The sequence below is a fragment of the Aulostomus chinensis genome, chromosome 15, assembly GCF_037954235.1.
Source record: "Aulostomus chinensis isolate RoL2024-O1b breed Wild chromosome 15, RoL_Achi_v1.0, whole genome shotgun sequence".
Lineage (NCBI taxonomy): Eukaryota > Metazoa > Chordata > Actinopteri > Syngnathiformes > Aulostomidae > Aulostomus > Aulostomus chinensis.
In genome coordinates, this window is record NC_141334.1 from 1,979,429 (window position 1) to 2,002,682 (window position 23,254).

General features: G+C 47.0%; 1 protein-coding gene across 1 annotated transcript in view; it reads left to right on the forward strand.

Moving 5' to 3' along the window:
• zbtb16a (zinc finger and BTB domain containing 16a) overlaps nt 1-23,254 on the forward strand; it is a 129,624-nt gene that overhangs the window by 67,331 nt on the left and 39,039 nt on the right. The window contains exon 4 of the mRNA XM_086226231.1: nt 12,083-12,169. Within this exon, the coding sequence (XP_086082357.1) occupies nt 12,083-12,169 (87 nt within the window). The remainder of the gene's footprint in view (nt 1-12,082; nt 12,170-23,254) is intronic.

Below are 23,254 nucleotides of genomic sequence, written 5' to 3' on the forward strand. Positions count from 1 at the left end.
TGATCCGATTCGCGTGTTTGAAGTCAGCGCTTATTAAGTTTTATGTGGAAGTTTTAACGGGGTGGAAGAGAGGATTTTTGGAGTCGAACAAAACAAACAAGTATGTAAATCAATGCACCTGAGAGCTGTAAAGAAAAATGGCGTGTTTTAAGAATTTCCTGTTGTTAAGATTTCCAAAAGCCACACAGCTCGGCCTCCATCACCCCGTTGGTGTCTCGATGGTTCATTTTTCTCGAATGATTATTTTGTTACCAGATTTTAGGGTATTTAAAGGTGTTAAATCCTTCCAGCCCTCAGTTTTTTCCTCATTCCTTCTTTTTGTCACAGTTTTACTACCCAAGCGACCACGGTATTCCCTGCTTCCCACTCTGGCCCCACAACTCCTGCCTTAATAAACTCAGCGTTGCCTTTGACAATGTGTGACTTGAAAGCAGGAAATAATGGGCCCTAAACACTAAATCTTTACAGGTTATTGGCCTGGGGAGGCAGAGCCAGAGTGTTATTCCTCTGCTTATGTGGCCATTTTGCTTCACTGTACTGGACAGAAGGACGGTAAAACTAAATGTAATGTAGGCGTTTGTTTCCACTTAAGCTAGCATGAAACTGTGAGGGTGACTTGTATGTCCATGATGCAGGTTTTCTCCGGCGCAGCTCGGCTGTCAAGTTTCACCCGCCAACATGTGCAAACGGCAACCGAAATGAGTTTTCCTGCCGCGGCCCGCCAGCCTCCTCATCCCTTGAACTATAAATGCATTTACAGCACTGTAAAGATGATGTCAATTGCTGCATTCCCAGCAGCTGGTGGAGCAGCAGCGTGTGATGGTCACGGGGCTAAAGGTTCAACTGCTGGTCAGCGTCTCAGGTCTGTCTGAATGTCTTCCCGGCACTCTGAGAAGAAAGATGCTGTTATGTGCAACTTCGGGCCGGCGAGCGGCGTGAGGACGATGATGCCAGTCGAAGAATTCAACCACCAGACAGATAAACAGTGGAACTCATGATCCTCAACCAGTTTGATGTCTTTAAGTGACCGAAGCTAACGTGACCGTAGCCTGAACAATGTTCATAACTTCCCCACAAACACACTTTTTTTTCTCTTTTGCATGCCAAAGAGCTTTTCCCTCTCACTAAAGCAGCACCAGCCCTGAACCGCTGAGGTGGAGGAACGACCCGAGTCTGTAACAAAGACTTTTACCAGACACACAGCTAAAGAACAGCCTTAAAATGAAGCTCTGTATTTCTTGTTTCTGCTTTAAAAAAAAAAAAAGAAAGAAAGAAAAGTGAGAAGCAAATCATCAAAAATTTCCAAGGATTCTGAGGGAAGAACACAAAAAAAGAAGCCCAGTTACAAATAACACTTTCTATCATGTGCCTCTGCTGGCGACGGTTGATTAGCTCATTAGACAAATCCAATGCCCGTGATAAAGTTCCTCAGGATTTTGCAAAATAATCTTCATTCAGACTTGCAACCTGGCAAAAAATGTGTTTTAAAAATTACTTGGGAATAGTCGGAACACCTTAAATCATTTCCCATCATGGCATCGTGCATTCTCAAGCATCAGATCAGTTTGTTTGGACTGAAATTCAAGTTAATTTAAAGTTTAGCTTGAGTGGGTCACACATGTCAGCATGTACTCCAGCAGAGGCCCACCCACCTTTGTCCGACCGGTCTATTAATACCAGACCCCCAGGCTGTGAGAAACGCTCCACTTTGGCCCAGCAGCCTAACTTACTTCCTGCCTCTTCACACCAGGAGCGCCCAGGGGTGGTTCCTCTCTGGATCCAGCTCTTGTTTCCTTCCTCCACACACACATGCATGTACACCCCTCACCACACACACACACACACACACACACACACACACACACACTGGCCCTGAAGGCATCCCTGCATCCACTGTGGCCTGCAGCGGCACACGGGATATATGTCAAAGCCTCATTTTCCTGCGTCTTTTTGAAAAGAGAGGGGGGTTGAAAGCAAAGCTGAAAACACATGGCACCTTTCACCTCAAGGGGCAGCCGGGAAGGGGGGAGGGGGGCTAGATGGTTGGGGGGGTTGTGAAACATTTGGTCAGTGTCTGGCAACGGCAGCGTAATGACACTCTACTCCTTTTAACAACCTGGATCTGATTTAATTCATTATAACTGACAACAGTGTTGTGAGTGAGTGAGTGAGAGAGTGCAAACGTGGATTCTGAAGTAATTATAAAAGTTCACGGTGATCCAGCCGACAGTCGGTGACTCAAACTGTTGTTTGTTCTGTTCTGCAGGTTAAAAAGAAGGCGGGCGATCTTTTCATCAAGTTTAGGGAATAAGCTTCCTATTTTATTAGCTTTATCCTGCCTACTCTTTTTTTTCTTAGTCTTCCCTCTTCTTTCTATATCTCTAATTCATCCATTGTTTATTGTTTGTATCGACAACTTGTGTGGCATAACGCAAAGAAATTTGTTAGACTTGTGTCAGACCGACTGTAGCTCAACAAATCAGAAATCCATTCAGAAAACCAGCATTTTAAAAGTTGCTTCCTTCTTGTCTTCTGGAAAGACAGGACAAAACACGAGTTTATACTTGGAACAAATCAGCATCATGATGTCGTCACTTCGGCATTATTTTAATCTCCTTATTCCTATTAAATCCCAGTTGGAAGCAGCACTCGTTGTGATCATACTGGACTAATGCGGCTCTGTGGTGCCAACGTCACTTCCTGACAACCCAGGTGAAGAGAACCCGGTGTCACTGCCAAGTAGCAAACATGGCCGCCTCACCACAGTTACACGGTTTAATGAAAGGCCTTCACAGTGACACATCACCAAGTTCTGAAGGGGGTTCTGACCCCATCTGAGACGGGTTGACCCACGAGGAGAAGTGTGGCGGTTCATCCCAGAACCCAGTCAGAGCAGGCCGTCTGTTAGAAGGTCATCCTTGTTCAGTGTAATCTGATGGCGTTACTTTAGAAAGCTAAACAGGGAGTTTTCAGACTTGAGTCAGTGTGAGATGAACCTGGATGAAGGGGGAGGAAGAGGTGGATGAAGCAGGGGAGGGGAGGGATGCATGAATGGACTGAGGTTCCCTCCATGTCTCAGGGGCCCAAAACTCTGGAAATGTCCCGGCGGTGGAGAGAAAGTAAGGCAAAGGAGAAACAAACAGTGGAGGGAACAGCGAGGGCAGGAAACTGTCTGCAACCTACTGGACAAACAAATTGTTTCACAGGAGAAATGGATTAAGAGAGTGAGTCGGCTGAAACGGCGACGGATGTTGCAACGTGAGCTCATCTGTTCTGAAGGGGGTTGAATTTAAAGGCTTCATGTAGAGGCCGTGTGTGTGTGTGTGTGTGTGTGTGTGTGTTCAAGTCAATATTTGTCTGCTTTGCCACGTCCCTAGATATCCCGCTCGGCGCGACAGACCGTAAAGCTGTCAGATGCGACCTGAATATTCTCTGTCTTCATCTGTTTCCTCCCTCTTCCTCGCACTCTCTCGCTTCCCTTTGATTTCTTCCTTCCCTCCTTCGATAACAATATCATCGGGAGCAAACATGTTGCTCTGCTTTTGATGGCCCGTCGAACCCCCCCCCTCCCCCCAACCCCCCCAACCCTCTAAAGATTATCTCTTCTTATCTTCGGCGCTGTTTGCTCACAACATCAAGTCATTTCTGGCCGTGTGATGGTTGCGAGAACCAGCAGCACGTGTGTTTTATAGTTACATGATGTTCTGTGTGGTTCCTGGCAGGCGTGCTGTGTTTGTCCGGTACACTCTGTCACAGAGAGAGGGACCGTTCCTTTTTATTGATGCTGATACCATTATTGAGACGACTTAACGATGCAAGTCATCATCGATAATCTTCTGTAGTGGACAATAAACACAACCGGTATTTCTTTTATTGCTTAATAATCTAACTAGTTGTGAAATAATAGCAAAAGCAGCTATAAATGTCCAACAAATTGAGCAGGTCTGCTTTAGCAGGCGAGATCCCGGGACATTAGCACTTCCAGAGCCTTCAAAATAAAAGCAGCAATGTTTTATCATTAGAGTTTATTTGTCGGGGCTGCTTTTATTGGCATTATTCTGAATAATTCAACAAACAGGTGTTAAAGGGAGACTGCTGAGGTTGTCGGGGGCTTTAAACATCATCACGGCGAAAGCAGAAGGCGCGTGATACGAATGCTGTGTTCCAGAAACCTCCGACCTCCTACTTCTACCACGACACCACGGAGAATTGGCAGCCTCAGAGATTAACTACATTAATGGTTAAAAAAAAACAAAAACCTAAAAGTAAAATTGTAAGTATATTTGCCCCAATTATTTGCAAATAAACATAGTTTTTGGATCCAGCGAGCAAATCGTGACGCTCGTCTGTTTCTGCACCAAAGCTATTGAGGAAAATGTCAAAGGAAATAAATGAAAAACCCAAATCCTCCACTGACGCCGTTCGCAGGGACACTGCAATCGGTGCGGTTTTGCCATCCTACCACAAAGAAATCAGTTGGTTTCTCCGCCATGGTTTTTTTTTCGTGTGCACCTGGAGCCAGCATTAGTTCTGGTGACGCTGCAGTCATGTGACCGAGGTGGAGCTCCTTCACAGGCTAACATTAGCTTTATGCTGCTACCCGTTGCATTTAGGCTTCAAGCGTCATCAAAGTGGTTTACGTGCAAAATATGAATTTCTTACCGGCTTGTTTTCATACAGATAATAGTTACATCAATTATTATCAACTATCTGCCAAAAGAAGTTAGAAATGATGAAAGATCCAGTCGCTGGATTTGATTCCTGCATGTTAAATAGTTGTTAAAGCTGTGCAGGAGCTGAGCAGTGACTCCTCTGTTGTGGCAGTTCAGCTCCTCCTCCTGCGTGTGTTTGTCTAAGTAAGTATGTTGTATTGTTTTGCGAGGCGTCCTGGCAGCAGCCCCGGTCTTTTCCCAGCCTCGGCGTGCTGTGTGCATGGCGGTACACACCTACTCCACTGCAGGGTACAGGCAGTACTGTGGCCTGTCCTCCCGTTTGGCAGCCAGAGTGCTGCTGCAGCGCTGATAAGACACTGGTGTAAATAAAACTGTACAGCACGACTCATTATGAGGCTGAAGGTAGAGCGGGGAGAACGTGCGGTGTCTGTACTCATTGTTCTGACGGCGTGCGGCAATGTCTGTGTGGGTTCTGCCATTAAACTCCTGAGAAAAAGGCTTCGTCTTTACTTTTTATTTTAAAAGATTGCCATTATGAGTCTAGTAAAGATGACTGCTTGGTAGGTGAAGGAGTAAAGTCCTCGGAGCTGGAGTGTGTGTGTGTGTGTGTGTGTGTGTGTGTGTGTGTGTGTGTGTGTGTGTGTGTGTGTGTGTGTGTGTGTGTGTGCATGCATGCGTGTGTGCATAAATGTGGGGTGGGGAGGGGGGTGTTGTTGTGTGTGTGTTAAGGGATTTTTGCTGTTTTTTTGGTACTGAGAGTTCTGTCTTACGTAAGCCATTTATGTAGGCTCAGTGAACAGCCAGGCTATGTTTTTGTTGGCGACTCTGCTTGTCTGCCTCCCTCCCTCTGTCACACACACACACACACACACACACACACACACACACACACACACACACACACACACAATCTCCTCGCGCTCTCTCTCTCTCTCCTGCGCTTTGTAATGGTTAAAAACCATCGGGTGTGATATTGGTCGTCCATCCACAGATTCACTCCAATTAGCCTTCTTAATTTCCCATTTAGCCTCTGTGTCTCCTGAAAACACGCCGTGCAGCCGCGTCCTGCAGAAATATGTGCACACGCAGTAAACTGTGTCCTGCCATGCAAGAAAACAAGGCAGCAGAGGGATTCGCCGGGGAACAATCTGAGCTGGAGCCGTCACGTTAACCTTCCCGTGATCATTTCAGTGCAAATATTATCCAGGTAATTAGAATTTCAGGCCTCAGTGACTCTTCAGTGCTGCTTTAATGTTTGACCCGCTGCTGTAAAGTAAACCTCTGTGTGGCCCGAGGCTCTTTCAAGCATATGTTTTACTAGTGCATCTTAGTATGTAGGGAGAATGCCTACATGATGCCGTACTTAACTGAGGTGAGCTTGAATTCAACATAAAACTCGATCTGTTTATTAAAATCAATACAGCAATACTGTATGTGACAGTGTCAACAATTTTGATAGAGTTCATGATACTGCATCACTTTAGCAGTATTGATATATCATAATAGGATAAAGACAGACCCCCTGCTCTCCTCTGTGCAACATTAGGTAACTGAGACCCAAGCTAGTTAGCTTAGCCCAAGGGCTGGTAGTGGGCGGAAAGTGTTAGCATCAGCTAGCTCAGGTCCAGGCTAGTTAGCTTAGCCCAATGGCTGGTAGTGGGCGGAAAGTGTTAGCATCAGCTAGCTCAGGTCCAGGCTAGTTAGCTTAGCCCAATGGCTGGTAGTGGGCGGGAAGTGTTAGCATCAGCAAGCTCAGATCCAAGATGCTGGTGTGTCCAGCAGGAATCCTCCTCCTCCTCATCATCAGTAGCAGCAGTCGCTCTTCTAGTCCTCAACAAACGTTTGTTTCTGTTGACCCAAGTTCCAGTGGAGCTTTGGAGGTGCTGCGTCAAATCACTGCGCCCAGTCAGCAAAGTAGTTCTGGCTACGTGTCTGATTGTAACGCTGCAATGTTTCCTCATTTCACTCAGAGGACCGCTTTAACAGAGCTATGCTAACACATCCCACCCACTACCATTCATTGTGCTAAGCTAATTAGCCCGGGTCTCAGCTCCCCTGAGGAAGGGCTCTGTCTTCTTTTCTGGCTGTGTGGTTTTACTGTTCGCGTGTTGACCAGCATCTCAGCAGGTTCATTCTCCTGGAGCAGTCGGCCTGTTGCTGAACGCTTCCACGCTGAGGAGCTCCAAGGATTTCCGTCTCCTTTACAATAGAAGCTGCGCCACACATGAAACACGTGGTTTTCCTCAAAACAGTTATGTTTAATTGAGGAACTTGAGTGTGATTAGCCGGCTAAACAATTCACTGCACAGGATCGATGAATGATGACCGGCGGCTGTTAGAGAAGAAACAAACGTTTTTTTTCTTCGTGGTGGTTGAATCCTGAGAGAGATGAGATGTTTAGCTCCACTATCAAGGCGGTGGCCCACTTTTGCTATCAGCAGAGTCGGGCTCTCTAATGTTTAATTCTAAGATGGTCTTTGATGAAGGATTCTGTTTAGACTGCGAGTCCCGGAGGGGGACATCTGTTGCTAACTTCTACCTGTAAAGGAAAGTAGGTTGGAACAACAAGTGTCAGAGTGAAGAACAGGACCCCAAACAAACAAAAGCCCTTCTGTTTTCATATTCTTCTGAATGGCAGCATTATGAGATCACACTGTTGAGACGCAGGAGTGTGCGTGTGTGCGTGCGTGCGTGTGTGTTCGTGCGTGTGTGTGTGTGTGTGTGTGCGTGCGTGTGTGTGTGTGCGTGTGTGCGCGCACCCGCAAACCCCTCAAATGGCTGTTTAGGTTACTGTGGTCTCTGCATCCTAATGCAGTGACACTGCAACTGCTCACAGACTGAGCGTAGTAACAAATGGAACGATGCGCCATTGCACGCCACATTATTTAGGGAAATGGGAGCATGAGCACTTAGCATGTCAGGGAGAATTACAGTCGGGGGAATTCACCATCGCTTCCCTGTGAGGCCGCCGCCGCGGTGGACTAATCCGCAACCCTCGTCATGTCTTCGTGGTGAAATGTCGGGAGAAGCCCAGCGCGGTGAAGTGGAAGACTCTTGAGCCACTGTGAGGAAATGGTGAGAGTGGCAGGGGTCATCTGGACCTGAAATGTTAGCAAGTATCACAGAGACGCAGGGTTGACGGCGTTTCACTGGAAATACCGAACTATGAATGTTTATTCAGTCAGTCGGGCCTCATTGTGTTTCACTTTTATACCAAGAAAATATGACACAAACTGTGTCATTTAATAAAAGAGTAACTACAAAACACACACACACACACATCAAAAGCATTGACTGTGTAACTTAGTAAAGCTCTAACAAAAGAGACAGATGACGAGAGGAACTGAGGAAATTCAAAAGGCAGAATAAAACCCAGCAACAGAATAAAAAAGCAATCAGGGAAAGTAAATGAAAAGATAGGAGCATCTTACTGAGCATCGTATTGGAAAGAATGCCTACATTTAGAAATAAATAGTACAAAATTAGACATAATTCCATCAACAGCCAAACTCCAGAGTTTATTTATAAAAAGTTTACTATTGAAGCTAAAAATGCATGGAAAAACATTCAGGTGCGTTTTTGTTTAATGACCGTTGAAGCGTTTTTTTCTTTCTGGCCAGTCAAGGACAGCTCGACAAGGCCTGGCGCTGGCGAGTGTTCAGGCCTAGTGAGTGTTTGCACTTGCTGGAAGCATCTTCATCTTCAAAAAACATCTTTGTTCGATCAAAGTTACCACAAAATAAGACCGCGGTCATTTAAATGTTAACAGGAATAATGATGTCAGAATGAATATTTCGTCCGATATTGCAAGTTAAATCGCAATATTAGTGAAAATAATTGCAAATTTATTTTTTTTTTGTCACTTGTGGACGACGACCTTGAGAGTTTGCAAACGGACGTTTTGGGGCATTTTTGCTGATTTGAGCATCTGTTAGCTTTCGCGCTAAATATACATGTCCGGCTATTCCTGCATTGTGAAATCCCATGGAAGTAAAACGGCCGGGGGGGGGGGGGGGGGATATCGGGATTGTGAGTTCTTGAGTTCCACTTCTGCGTTGAAGCATCACTTTAGGAGTTCCGGCATGTGGAACCTGGTGACGAGGTAATCCCTCCCTGAACTGACTCTGAAGACCTGGTGTGGACTTGACTTGCATGCAGACATGCAGCTAAAAAACAAACTTAATTACTGTTGTGTTCATTCACTTAAGGACTAAGCTCACTTAAGCCTCTCTGTGCTTGAACCTGACGTGAACCTGAAACGGCAACAATCTACCTTGTATTAATCAGAACAGTCGAATGTTTGCAGCAGCGCAGGAAGGACATCTGTCTTTATCAGCAGGATGCAGGCTCCACTGTATAGAAGTGACTGTTATATTACTTTTTGCTGCCAGCCTTTGTGGGACGTTTGCTTGATTGGCAGCGAGCTTGTTCTCTTTTACAGCCTTTTATGAAATAACTGAGCTGCAACAACAGTTGTGAAATCTTTCAGATGGGGAAGTGAAACGGGAAGCGGCTTCAGCGGCACCTGATCGCCACCCGCACACTAACTCAATATGAGTTGAGCAACTTTTATTATGTCACCAAGGCGCTGCAGCCCGTGCCGCGGGCAACCGTGGCACCGCTGGGGGGAGGGGGGTGTCGCTGCAGCCGCGCGGCAATGTTACAAATAATTCAAGGTTGATTTCAGGGCTGAAATTTGTGAATGGGCTTGTTGATGGAGTATTTCAGTTTGAGGAGGACTCTCTGCAGAGCAGCTGATGTCGAGTGTCTCTGCTCACCCTCTCACAATCAAAGGGGCCTCAAGATTTATCACTTTAATTTGGCAGTGAAAACCGCTAATGGCGGCTGTTACCAGGACGAGGGCCCCCTGTTAGCTCTTAGCCGGCTAACCGGAGTGACGGGCATTTGGCCGGGTGGGCTGCCTGGCTGCGTGTGCCCCCCGCTCCCTCTTTTCCTCCCCCTTTGCCCCATGCTGACCTTGCACAACTCCCCTCTCCTTGAAGCGAAGCACGGTGCAGGCGTTTCCTGACAATTTATGTCCTGGTGCCACAAGCGGGGGCATGCCCCGCACTAAAACCCTATCCCTGGCCCATTTAGCAACATGCCGCCAGGGCCTCCCAGAAGACTGGTTATAGTGTTGCACCGCTGTCTGTGGGGCAGAGTCACTGCTGCCATCGCTGCTCCTAAAGCGCCACCAGAGCTGATTTACTACAAATAACCTCCTTTTACAACACCATAGATGTGTGTGTTTTCTTACTTTTCAGGCTGCCGTTTGTGCTCTTTTTTTCTGTCTAGTACATTAAAATTAAGCAATGAATCACATCTTCTGGTGTAAAATTGCAATAATACAACACTTATCAGCAAAAAAAAACCACCAATACAAAGCAAATGTTTTCTTACTGTGGGTGAATGTGTTCTGAAAATAGTGTTATCTCTGTTTCCCCTGAATGAGACGCGATCTGACGAACGCCTGGAACACGCCGCGCCGTGATACTGGTTAAATCATCACGACGTCACACATCAGCCGCACATGTATTGACAATATTATCAATAAACGGAGGGCTGGCAGCGCCTCGGCAGCGCGTAACAATAATAATTACTGCGACAATGATGAATCAGGGAGTTGAGGAGCAGCAGAGGGACCATGTGATTAATGCAAATGAGCGCCATCAGTGGGTGCGTTGGGGATTCCGTGTACATGTCTTGCTCTCCAAAGGTTAAGTGGCTGCTTTTGCCTGCTAATTCGGCCATATGCTCGTCTGTGCATTTGACACCGACGTGCCTGTACGCTCGCGCTGCAAACGATGTCCTGTGAATATGTAGCCAGTTAAGAAGGAGGCTGCTCACCAGCAGCTCGGCCGGTTTGGATCACATCTAGTAATTTGAATCTGGGATGTGCTGGTTTTAAAGGTTGCATTACAGCGGCTTATGATCTGGTCACGCTCGCTTGTGCAGCAGCGTACTGTCTTTTGCATAACTTGTTGCATAAGCACAGACCTGGCAGGCACACACTGTCATGTACGGCCTGTGTCATTTCTGCTTTCGGTCGAGCTTATTACAGTACAGACCGTTCCCTAATGTCACCGCTGTTGCAAAACCACACTAGCCATCTCTCTCTCTCTCTCTCTCTCTCTCTCTCTCTCTCTCTCACTCTTTTTTTCCTGTCATCTAAGAATCGACTTCCTGTTTTCATTGTGTTCTCTCTCTGGAGGTGTCGTAACCCAGGGGGCCGTGCCAAGAACAAACCAAGGTCTGGTTGGGAGGGATCGCTCTGTGCTCGCGCTGGAAGCACACACTCTAGACACACACACGCAGATATCCAGATGTTGGATGTTTTTGTGTGTGTGTGTGTGTGTGTGTGTGTGTGTGTGTTTGATGTGTGATGTGTATGGCATGTACAGCGCCGGTTGCCAAGCCGTAAAACATTCGCCTGGGCCTGATCTGATGTGCCCTGCGATGCTCTCCTGCTTTTATGGTTGAACACGGTGGAACGCGGTGGTAGATGATAGGAGAACATGACAGTTGAGCTCACAGCTGCAGGGCTACACTCTTCACCTATTTGCATAAACAGAAGCCGAGCGGTGCAACGCGGGCAAAAACTGCTCAACTGATGAGGCACTTGGAGCCAAAACCAAACGCCTCTTACTCAACTTTACAGTTTACACTCAAGTTGACAATTTAGCAGGTACACCCAGATAAAGCAACCCCCCCCTCCCCACTGCCAGTGTGGCAAAATTGAAAAATTCCTTTTCTAAATTGCCTTTGCCGTGACGTGTTGATTTATTTGACGTTATTCAATTTTCACATATTCATGCTCCACCCCTCCACCAAGCCAGGTGAAAATGAGCCTCACTGTTTTTGCCTTCCAGCAAGCAAACAAACAAATAAACAAACGCCACTAAAAACGTGACCTCCTCATTAATTTAATGATAATAAAATGGTAAGCAGCCTTTTGTGGAGTCAGCGAGATATTTTCTTCATGAAGGAGAACACAAATCATTCTTGGTGGGAAAATATCTAATTACAATGAACCAAATGAACCGAAGTGACACTCGAGCTTCTCCAGAGTCAAACGTGTTGATGCCAACTGTTGAAATCAGAGAAACCCGGGAGAACGCCGGCGAGTCGGCGGCTCTCCGAGTGTTTCACTTCTTCATTTCAGGTCTGAGTCATGAAACGTTGTAGCACCAGCATGGAAGTTTGTTGGTATGAATGAGGAAAACATTTGCAATATCGATTTCATCTGAGATTTTGCCTCTGATATTGTTTTTTCCAAACATGGCTCGTATGTGTGTGTTTGTGTGTGTGTGTGTGTGTGTGTGTGTGTGTGTGTGTGTGTGTGTGTGTGTGTGAGCGCGGGCACGCATGTGTTTTTGTGTGTATTAAGACTCTTGTCTCTTGTTGTCCAGCTGGTGAGAAGGCCATCGTTTGTGACCAGTGTGGCGCCCAGTTCCAGACGGAGGAATCCCTGGAGGCTCACCGGCAGATCCACACCGGTACGAACACACACACACACACACACACACACACACACACACACACACACACACACACACACACACAGTGTCATCATGACACCGTGAACATAAACACAAAGACATGAGGTCGTTCAGCAAGTTTGTCTGACCTTTCTGCATCAACTGGCCCATCCTGCGTCGGAGTGTTCACCAGCTTGCATGTGATGTTCTGGTGTGTGTGTGTGTGTGTGTGTGTGTGTGTGTGTGTGTGTGTGTGTGTGTGTGTGTGTGTGCGTGTGTGTGTGCGCGTGTGTGTGCGTGGTGGTATGTGGAGGCCCATTCAGCCTCTTGAGGCCAGCTGGAGCCTCAGATTGACAGACAGATAGATCACATCATCTTGGATTAGTCCCTCTGGTCTTAAATCAAGACAGACCCACCAGTAATCAACAACCGCAGAAAACTTGGCAGGCTAACGTTGTTTATCAGCGCTCGGCGATGGAGACGAGGACGGCCGAGATGCCAAGATGTAAATAGGAAGAAGTAAATCCCTCTCCGGCAGATGTGAAGGGAAGATTTCGGTGTTGACGATGAACTCTTTAATTCAGGGAGAAGAACTGTCCCGAGCGTCCGCCACCGTTAGCGGATCTGTGGATCTTCTTTCCTGATAGTCGCGCCAGGTCGGACACGTTGGATCATCGCTCCAGATTCACCATGATTCTCTCATGACGTCCAGAAACATGTCGGCTGTTAAGGAAAGTCGATGGATTGCAGATTTACCTGATTTTAGTTGCACGAGACAAATGTGTTAGGGGCCAAAGTCCTGCTCGCCAAAATGTCAAACGTTGTAGTGCTGAAGTGGCCACTTGTAGCTTCAGGTTGGTATCATAGGGACAAAGAAACAGCCACGTTGAGGGAAAGGAGATGTTGAGAATAAGATCATCATGTTACAGTAATTTATTTGAGAATCAATAACTGTAACTCATGAATGTCATACATGACCCCCAGGGGGTCCTGGGCCCCCTGCTTGAGAGCAGTGGGTTTTCGGTTTCAATCCCTGGAATTAACAACAAAATGTTGTGGTATGAGGAACAGCAGATGTCAGATGTCGTTTGTGCTGTGTGGCTAATGACCGGAGATGTCTGACCACCGGCGTGGGGTGCAGTCTTTGTGTTCCCTGCAGTGGGCGACGCTGGAAAAAAAAAAAACGCCCTGAATGGAAATGTTTCATCAGAGCGCACGCCATAAATTTCACAGCAATCTACCTGGCAGATTGTACCACATAATTGGGACCTTTGGCCTGACGACGATGTCATGGGAAAGGTCAAAGGGTCACCAACCAGGAACTAAACAATACCCTGTTTTAGCTCCGTGTTAGCATGTCAAACAAAATTAGACGTGAGTGCTTCCGATGAGCGCACACGCCAGCAAGAGTCCCCCAAAGTAGCCGCAGGTCATCATCATCATCACCACCATCATCTTGTGTTTTGCTCTTCATCTGAGGCTCCCAGTAACAGCTTTTTCTTTGTGAGCCCCCCTCAACATTTCAGAGTGGGAGGCGGTGTGGTCGGGGTTTTGGAGGGGAAGGGGGGCTCGTCCTGAGGGGCATGCCCTCAGCCAATCAGCGAGCCAGGGGTAAAGAAGGGTTAAACGAGGCTAATGATCCAGCAGCCATAACAGCGGAAAGGAGCTCTCTAAATATAGGCATTCCAGTCTGGAACGAGCGGAGGGGCTGGCGGTGGGCGGCCGCGGCGGGAGGAGGCCAGACGGGTGAAGCAGCAGCAAGTCAATTTACAAATATATTATTTATGTAGTCTGGTACCACGAATCACACAGTCGCCTCCAGGGTCTTCTCAGTGTGTCCAGACCATCATCAGACCCGGCGAGCCGCTCGTGTGTGGATCAGAATGGGACGGTCGGACCCTGAGCGACGCCCACGGCTCCGTTCGCAACACATTCATAACAACATAAAGGCCTGATCTTGAATATTTAATATGATAATATGATATAATATAATAGACAGTTGTGATCTTACTTTTTAATCATTTCAGTGGGGAGTGACCACGAACTGTAGGTCCATTTATCTAAATAACAAATCAAATTCTCCATTCTGAGAGTTGCTTCACTTCTTTAAGCTGTGGACCTGCAGTGAAATCCACCTCAGTTGTAATCTTTTTTTTTTTGGATGATATTTAATGAGCAGCAGCGCTCAGGAAGTGGTGTGACGTCATGTTCCTGTCTGACGGCAGAGTAGAAGTAAAGGTTTATGTGGATGTCGATAATTCTGCAATCCTATCAGGTTTGTCAGAAAAGCCCCAGGTTTTCTGAAGATATTTACAAAAATGCCAGAAGTTTTTCTTGGTGTTCTTAGGTATAAATGGATTCCAGTACTAATCGTTTAATCAGTAGCCAGTACAGAGTGTACTACATAAAGAGTGTGTACTTGCTAGCACACTTCATCGAACACTTTTCCTCTCACCTTCACAACTCGTTAGTCAAGCGAGTAAATCAGTGTGAAGAAACATCATCGGACTCCTTATTCTTCATAAAGCAAACGTCCATGTGAAATATTCTTGGTGTCTTCATTATGATTGTTTTGATATTTGTGGCTCTATGGCTGCCAGCCTTTAAATCTGCTGTATGAATATTTAATCATCCACCCTGGCACAGCCGGTGTTAAAACCACAAAGCAGGTTTCGGGCCCCCCTGAGGATGAACCCTTTGATTAGCTGAACCTCATTTCTCTGGCGCCATCTTCAGGCCAACTGTGGGAAAGATGCACCCAAAGATGAACCGCCTCTCATCCCGGCCTCTCTTGTTGCCTGTGGTGTTGTGATAAATATGGCGTCCCCTGTGGACTGCTACCAGGGCTTTTATTCTATTTTTTACATATGGCCTTCTTTCTGTGTGTAGAAAATATCACCAGCCAAATGTACGAGCCGTGTCACAGTCCAGCCGTGAGCGAGGGAGCGTCACAAACACGGGTGTGTTTATTCAGAAGTGGCCGTGTGTCCGGGACCCAGGAAGCAGGGGGGTTACTGCCAGATTTGATCTCGGCCTGCCTCTTGGCCGCGCGTCAGCTCTTGGCGAATGTTCTCTGATGACAATATTTGGCTTCTGAGTCTGTGGCTCTTTCTCTCTGTGTGGCTCAGAATGGGAACTATTGTGGCATCTCTTGCTTGATCAGCTGACTTCACCTCTCTCTCTGTCTCTCTCTCTCTCTCTCTGACACGCTGGGTGCATCACACACCTCGGTGTTATTCAAGTGGGTGTAACTGTATATAAGTATATATCATATCCAGAACCACAGGATAGTTTGGAGGCCGCATTCCTGAAGTTGTCGTCACTCTCAAAGACATGCATGGGGGTGGGGGAGGGGGAAGCTGGCCAGGATGCCAACAGAACAAGCAGCAAAACATCATGTGGCTGTTTTTTTTTTTTAACTCCTGGAACTCGTTGAAACAAAAACTTGCGTTCATGTGACAAAATCCCTTGTGAGCTACAGGGACTGATAGCCCCACGTTGAGGGGTGTCAAAGCTGCGTTTCCTGCGCCGGCATTTGTTGCACGCGCGTGGAGGCGTCCCCACCTGCAGGTCTTCCCCAACAAAATGCTCTTTATTTCTGTCCACTTTGCAGACCAGATGTGGCTGTTGGTTGTACCTGCATTTGAGCTTCTTTTTCTAAATCAACATCAGATTGAAGAGTCACAGAATAAGTTGCGTCAGTTGCATCAGAGCTGGACGCTGAGGGAAGACCAAGGATGCCTGTGGAGACGGTGACTGACAGGCGGTTCTTCCCATCACCCACTAGGTATTTTCGTGTTTATGGGCAACTTCTCAGAACCATGTGACGCTTCAGTTTATCACCTGACCACAAATTATAAATGATTAGCTTCACATTAGCGAGACAGCGGGAGGTTGTCTACCATCTCTTGTCGGTACGAGCACGTCTGAGACCAGGCGTTAGTCTGGGCCCACCTCAGAATTAGGATCATGATGGCATCATGCTCGTCTCACAGCCTCAAGTCACCATCGTGTCTTGTTGTTCAAACTCCCTCCAGCTTGTCATTTCCAGTAAAGCTGTTTTTCTCTTGTCGTCTTCACTTCTGCCAGCTGTCTTCAGTGCTTTTTCTTTTTTTTTCTTCCATTAAGCTGTTTTTGTCCCCACCATAATTTATAACTTGTATTTTATTGGTGAAGCCCACCACACAAACATTCCTCTTCATTAAACTACAGCTCGGTGTGGGAAAGGAAAAGGTCAGAATAAAATAGAAGTGACTCACAAACCAATAAATTGATTTTGTCTGTAGATTTAAAAATCTGCTCCCCTTCTAAAACCGCCAGTCCAATCCACGAATCCACAAGTGCGCCCTTTGAAATGTGCACAAGCGAAGGCCACGTTTCAGAATGAGCAGTCGCCTGTTTTCACCATGAGACTGCGTCTCCCATGTGACCTGCGTGGAAATGAATCCACAGGCCTTGGACGAGTCGTCTGACTGTGTTCCTGTTTATACGTGAATCATCTACTCACACACACACACACACACACACACACACACACACACACACACACACACACACACACACACACACACACACACATGCAGTAAAACCAGAGAAAATCCATGTATAATAGGAGGGGAGGCGGCACTCATTCTCTTTTTCTTTTTCATTCTTTCTCAATTTATCTCCCTCTGTCCTTTTTAAGCCGTGTAATACAGGGAAAATATGCAAACCATGGAGTGGCAATAGTGGGTTTAGCCAGTGGGAACACAGCGTGATTCCAGCAGGCCTCCGCCGCAGAGTAAACACTTTCTTTTCTCAAGCCAGAAATAGTTTGGCGAGAACGGAGGGAGAGAAGAGAACATGGGGATGAGAGAGTACAACAAGGTTATAAAAAATGAGCTCTTTTAGTCACATGATCATGCCTCCTTTTTTTTTTCTTTTCTCACACCGGTGGCCTCACAATCAGCTCCCTCAAAGTCCGTTCGTGTCACTCAAGTAAATTAGGCCAATGGCAGCGCTACACAGGGGTCACGTCAAAAGTGCCGAGCGTCTCAATCACATTAGTGCGACACTGACATCTGTTTAGCATTTAGTTAATTGTGATGTTATTAAGTTGTCAGTGAGCATTAGGGCGGCGATAAGCAAAGCAAATATTGCTGCTGGACAGGCGGCACATGTAGATGCTTACAAGTGCGGTCCTGCTCTGGCGGAGCTGCAGAAGATAAAATAAGCTTGTTTGTGAGGGGGTTTTTTTGTGTGTGGACCAGATGTGCATGGTGATTTTTGATTGTTGGCATGTTGAGATTTTCCGTGTGTGTCATCATCTGGTGAGTCAAAATGATGATTAGCGCCCGTCGTTTCAGCGTCCCACTCATAATTGAACAAGCTGTCTGAGGTTTGAGGCAGATTAGCGGCCTGCCTGTCACCGCCGGGCGTCCCGGGTCACAGCGGGGGAGCCAGATATGGAAAAGATATACATCAGTAACATGTCTCAGACAATATATTCATCGAGATCTCCCTCTCTTCCCCCCACAGCAAAAGATGGCTAATAGAGCCGTCATCCTCCCCGAGGGAAACAACAGATAAATGTACACTTGGGAGAGAACGAGAGCTTCATCCTCACTTGACCGTACGTCTGAAACCTGTCGTCACAGGAGACAGAGAAATAAATGTCAGGATTTACCCCCCAACATTGAGCTAAAATGAAAGCTGAGCTGTGTGGTTTGATGCAGTGTGAACGTGAACCGTGAGGACGAGGAAGAGAAGCCAACTGTCAGAAGTCTTTCAACGTCACAGGTTTGAAACTTTCCCAGGTTTTGTGCGAAACTTGAAATGACAAAGATTCACACAAAATGGTAAAGAATGAATGCTCCTTTGTGTAAAGTCGGAGTCTGTCAGCCTTCGTGGTGGATTACAGAGGCGAAACAGAAACAAACACACCCATGGCCGCCTGGGTCAAAGAGGCCGTGAACCCCCCCTGTGAGCCAGAGACAACGGCAGGGACAACCCTGAGACCAGGCCCCAGAGGCCCCGGGGGGGGGGGGGAGGGGGTTGTTTACAAGAACTTGTGTTGAAATAAGTTTGATTGCAGAACTGGTGAACCAGTGCTACAACTGCATCCTCTCGACGTGTGGTGCGACTGTTGAGGAGAGATGAGCGAGTGTTTGTCACAACTTCATCCCAAACCACCTGGTGTTCCTTCAGCCTTGAAACCCCCCCCCACGATAACTCATGCGAGCGTGGCGTCGGTCGCTTCCATCGGGAGTCGTGCTAATCAGTTGGAGCAGCTACACCGACCACATCCAATGCTGATACACGATGTCACTGAGCTATTTTTATCCCTTCACACAACCGTGTAGTTTACCAATCTTTTTAAATTACAGAATCTCTGGTAAGAAATGCCGCTAACCCAACACGTGCGTCTCTGAAATCTGAATCAAGTCCCCTTTGTTTCTGGACATATCCGGACTGTAACTGTGGGGATGCATCATAAAATATTATTTTTTCACAGTGAATATGATTTCAAATAGCTGTTGACAGTGAATAATGGAAAAACTATGTTTTCCAAAAGACAAAACACCCCCCCTCCCCCCGTTGCTCCAGAGATTTCATGTGTCCACAACAAAAGCATCTTCACGACTTTCTATTGGCGTTGTGCTGGCATGTCCTTTAAACCGAGCACCACCACATAATGGGATATTAAGGAGTCGTGGTCGTTTTCATGGTTATTTCACATACTTCTCTGACATCCAGTTGCTCCGTTTACTGTCAGAATGTTTGGTTGGTTCTCTTCCCCTCTGGAAACAAACACTTGTGTCTCTCTCCCCCCCCCCCCCCCCCGTCTCCCCCTCCTCAGCTCTCACTCTCACTCACCTTCCAAAATAAGACGAGCACAAGTAGTCAGAGACTCTATCGGCGGCTAAATTAAATCAAGTGGTGCTAGCCAGACTACAGTCACTTCTCCTGCTACTACCCCCCCCCCCCATCCTCCCCTAGCAAACAAATTTTTCCACAGATAAGATCTAAATGAGTTTTTCCAGGCAGAGCAAAATTCGGTGTTTGGGCTGATTGATACGGTGCAGGGCTGCGGTGTGACCAGCACCCAGTCGTAATCATCCTCCGTGGCCCTAAGTGTTGTGCACTTGAATAGGAGATGTGTGGTTTGTGTGTAAATGAGATAAAATGTGTGAATGAGAGTTGGCACGGCTGCATTCCTTCATTCATTCAGAAATACCCAACCGGGCCCCTGCATTGCAGAACCTCTGCGCCAAGGCTTAGTGTCATGGTGGGCACAGGCACATTGAGGCATCGCCGCAGGAAACCAGGGGACAACAGCATGTCAGGGAGGGAGCTGGTATTCTTATTAGGGGGAAAATAGCTGGGTGGGACCCAGTAGCAAATTGGGATGTCCATAGTGGTGCAACAGTGTGGCTGCTGGAGAATCCCCACATGGATGGGTCATTGTAAATCGGGCACACACATCCAGAGAGGCCAATAAAATGATGTGGTGGGAGCTGGAGTGTGGGGGGGGGGGGGATTATAGACTCCCAGAGGGCTCTGCGATTCACGGGCCATAAAATGGAAGTCAGCAGGACACGCTGCAAATCTGGCCAGCCAATATCCACCATCCTCTTCCTCCCTCTGTGGACCCGGAGGATGTGTCTCAGGCGTATGTCACAATGCAACCCCGGCGAGCGTCGTCGGACAATCTCCACTCCCTTGGATGTCGCTATTCTCCTGTGTTGCATTTGCATGTCGGCCGCTGTGCCTTTGTTTGAGATCTGCTTGGTTTAAAAAAAAAAAAAAAAGAACCTAGATAAGGAAAAAGCTAACAGTGGAAATCAACGTAGGCTTTCGCCATCTGGGAAATAAAAAAAAAAAAGGCCGCTTTTGTCAGGACACTTCCAGATATCCCGATGCATTTTAACCTTGGTGAGGCGAGGACTTTGAATATAAAAGGATTCGCCCCAGAGAGGGAGTGAGAGAAAGAGACGTGGAACACTGGCCTCACATCAACAATGGCCAGGGCTCTTTTGTCCGCCATGTTATTTGAAGTAAATCTCCGTCTGTAATTAGATTGGAGCTGTTTGTGGACATCTTAGGAGAGTGTGTCACTGTTAAAAAAGCAAGGGCCCTTTTAATTTACAGTGCAAATACCTTTCGATTAGCGGAGAGAGAGAGGACGGCGAGGAGGAGGGACAATAGAAGAGTCTTTCAGTCTTTTTCTTTTTGTTGTTGTTGTTTGAGAGCGAGGAAGAGGTTCGAGCCGCTCTCCTGTGTTCCTTAATTGTGAAGCAAGGAGATTAGTACGAGTGCTTACAACCTTTCACCCCAAACAAAGGAGCCATCAGATCCAGTTGCCTAGTGACTCGAGGTTTCACACCAGCAAATTTTGCCGCTGCTCTCCGCTCCTCACGGTACTTCTCCAGAGGAGGAATCTTCACTGGCGCATCCCATGCAAACCATTTGACAGCAGCCTTAATGGCAGCGAGCAGCTCTGCTAATGAAAATGGCCGTTCATCCTCTCCCCGTCTCTCAGACTCATATAAAACTTAATGTACCCGTGACAATGACATTCAGAGGACTGCTCAGCACGGACAAATGCAGCGTTTCTTGCCGGCGAGCGCAGCCGGGCACACAGAAATGTCCTTTTACACTCAATCAAAGGGCACTTAGTAGTGTCATATTGATTATAGGAGCTTAACCCCCGTCAATCTCTGATGGGTCATTTTGGCAGACTTCCCGTAGACGCCGTGCTTCACGTCTGCAAGAAGGAAGGGCTTCCCTCTCCTGAAGTCGGCGCCGGTCACTTGGGATATAAATATACGACATAAATACGAGCTCGTTAGATCACGGTTATGAGTTACGACTCCATGCTTCGAGAGAGAGAGAGACGTACCAAGACAAACAAGATGCAGCAGCATCACGACAAGGAAAAAAACCTGCTTGTCCTGTTTGACCAGAGTTCCTAAGAAGCAAAACCTGCGTTCATGCCTGCGTCCCACCTCAGACCTCTGCTCTACGGCTGTCACCTCTCCAGGATGTCAGAGTGTGTTGGATATGTTCTGCTCATTTATTTCAAAAATGTTGTGAGTTCTCACTGGATTCTGTTTCCCATTTGGTGGGCGTTTCCAGGCTGGTGGGCTGTTTGCTTTCCAGTGGTTTAATTCAGGAAAACCAGGAGAGAGACATGGACTCTGGCCAGATTTTCTGGTCCCAGTAGAATATCTGACCCTTACCCCTTGTACACCACAGGAAGTCCAACTCGACGACCCGGAGAGGTCCAGGTGTGTCGTACTTTTTAGCTCCTTCATCACAAATCTCAGAGGATTCTACTCATGAGGCTTCTCCGATCACTTTGGAAGCTTTTATTTTGCAGTATTGGTATACGGAGTATTTCATGTATTTGTGTGTGTGTGTGTGTGTGTGTGTGTGTGTGTGTGTGTGTTAGTAACGTAATGTTAGTTAATGGTTTCAAAAAAAGCAGTAACACAGCAACAAGGAGAGACAGAGTCACGTTAAGTACAAATGACAATCAAGCAACAGAGTCAAGCGCCAGCCCGGTGCTGACTGAACCACAACAGCAGAAAAGCTTTGCTGCTTTCATTTTGAAGGCAGGAATTTGTGAGATATTTCAGATGACTTGTTTTACTGCCGACTTGACAACGTGCCAAATCCGTCGATGCCTCAACAATTGGTGACATCATTTATGGCGGTTTTAGGACTGAGGATGAGTAGCAGGCAGGTGATTATCAAAGTGGAATCAAATGCCGGAGAGAATTCCTGCCCTGCACGTTTGAAGTTACTCATGCGAGAGCTGCATCGTTGCTGCTGAACGCAGCTGACTTGGAGGAACAGATAACTTTAATGTTCTATTGTCAAACCTCATGTTGCTAACGAACAGAGCTGACATTTCTACGGAGAACTGAAGTCTCACCTCAACCGACTCCAGTGAATTCAACTGCCAGGCGCCAAGCATTCAGACGGGTCTGGATTGAGAGCTGTCATTGAGTTGGGTTTGTCTTGGTGGCGACCTGATAGGACAATACTCCGAAAAAGGAGCTCCAGCGGGACCCATTACACCCGGCTGAGGCCAGACGCTTATCAGTTAATAGCAGGTTTCCCTCAGAGAGGAGACGATGGCACCTGGCCGGGCCTTCACAACCAATAAAAAAAAAAAAAATCCACCAGTGTGTTAGATGAGTTCTGAGAGGACGTAAAGCGTGTGAGTGTTACTTTGAACATTTTCTCACATGTTTGGTACAGTGGTGGATGGATGATTGTGACTGTGTTTAAGAGGTTCTGGAGTATGAAAAAAAACAATGCGCTTCACTGGCACAGATTTGGATGCGGAATCAAGATTCTGTCCTGACAACACCAGCAGTGCAAAATGTGACTGTTGTGCTTTGCTGTCTGGGTAGTGGACAAAACATGAGCATCCTGTAATTAGCGACTAGTACTGACAACACCTACACTCCTGGCTAAAGTATTGGCTCAGTATCAGTCAGTATACAAGTAGACGCCCCCGTCTGATACCTCATAATTAATTATCCTTGAAACGATGCTCTGCTGCTTCCCAGTTTACTCTCTGACTGACATTCTGCACAGGATTTCAGTTCTTCTTCACTGCTCTGCAACAGTAGCAGGAAGTGCGTGCTGTCAGCGGGGCAGAGCTGGAATACGCACAATGTGTGAATGTTGTACTGCGTAAAATCCCACCGATCAGACGTGAGCGCGCTCAGTATCGAGGCCGCGCTCAGCTTCCGGGTGCTTTTACTGTAAGCGTACCAGTTAATTTCAGGTGGTAACACTCAGCAAATGTTACGATAATCCCATGATTTTATTCGAAATGTGCTGTCTACATCCCATCATGCATTGCGCAAGCTGATAGAAAAACGGCAGAGGCCGCGAGGAAAATACGAAGGGAAATCTGTGGCTTCTGAAAGTGTGGCCTCTACCTAGAAGTCAGGGGAGTGAACACAGGTGATTTCAGCCCTCAAAGGTCATCGGGTGAAAACAGAAGAAGCCTGGAGCTTCGTGGTGGAGACGTTGAAGTCATGTGACCGTGGTGTAGTCCCCTCATAGGCGAATGTTAGCTTAGCACTGCTAACCATCGCACTC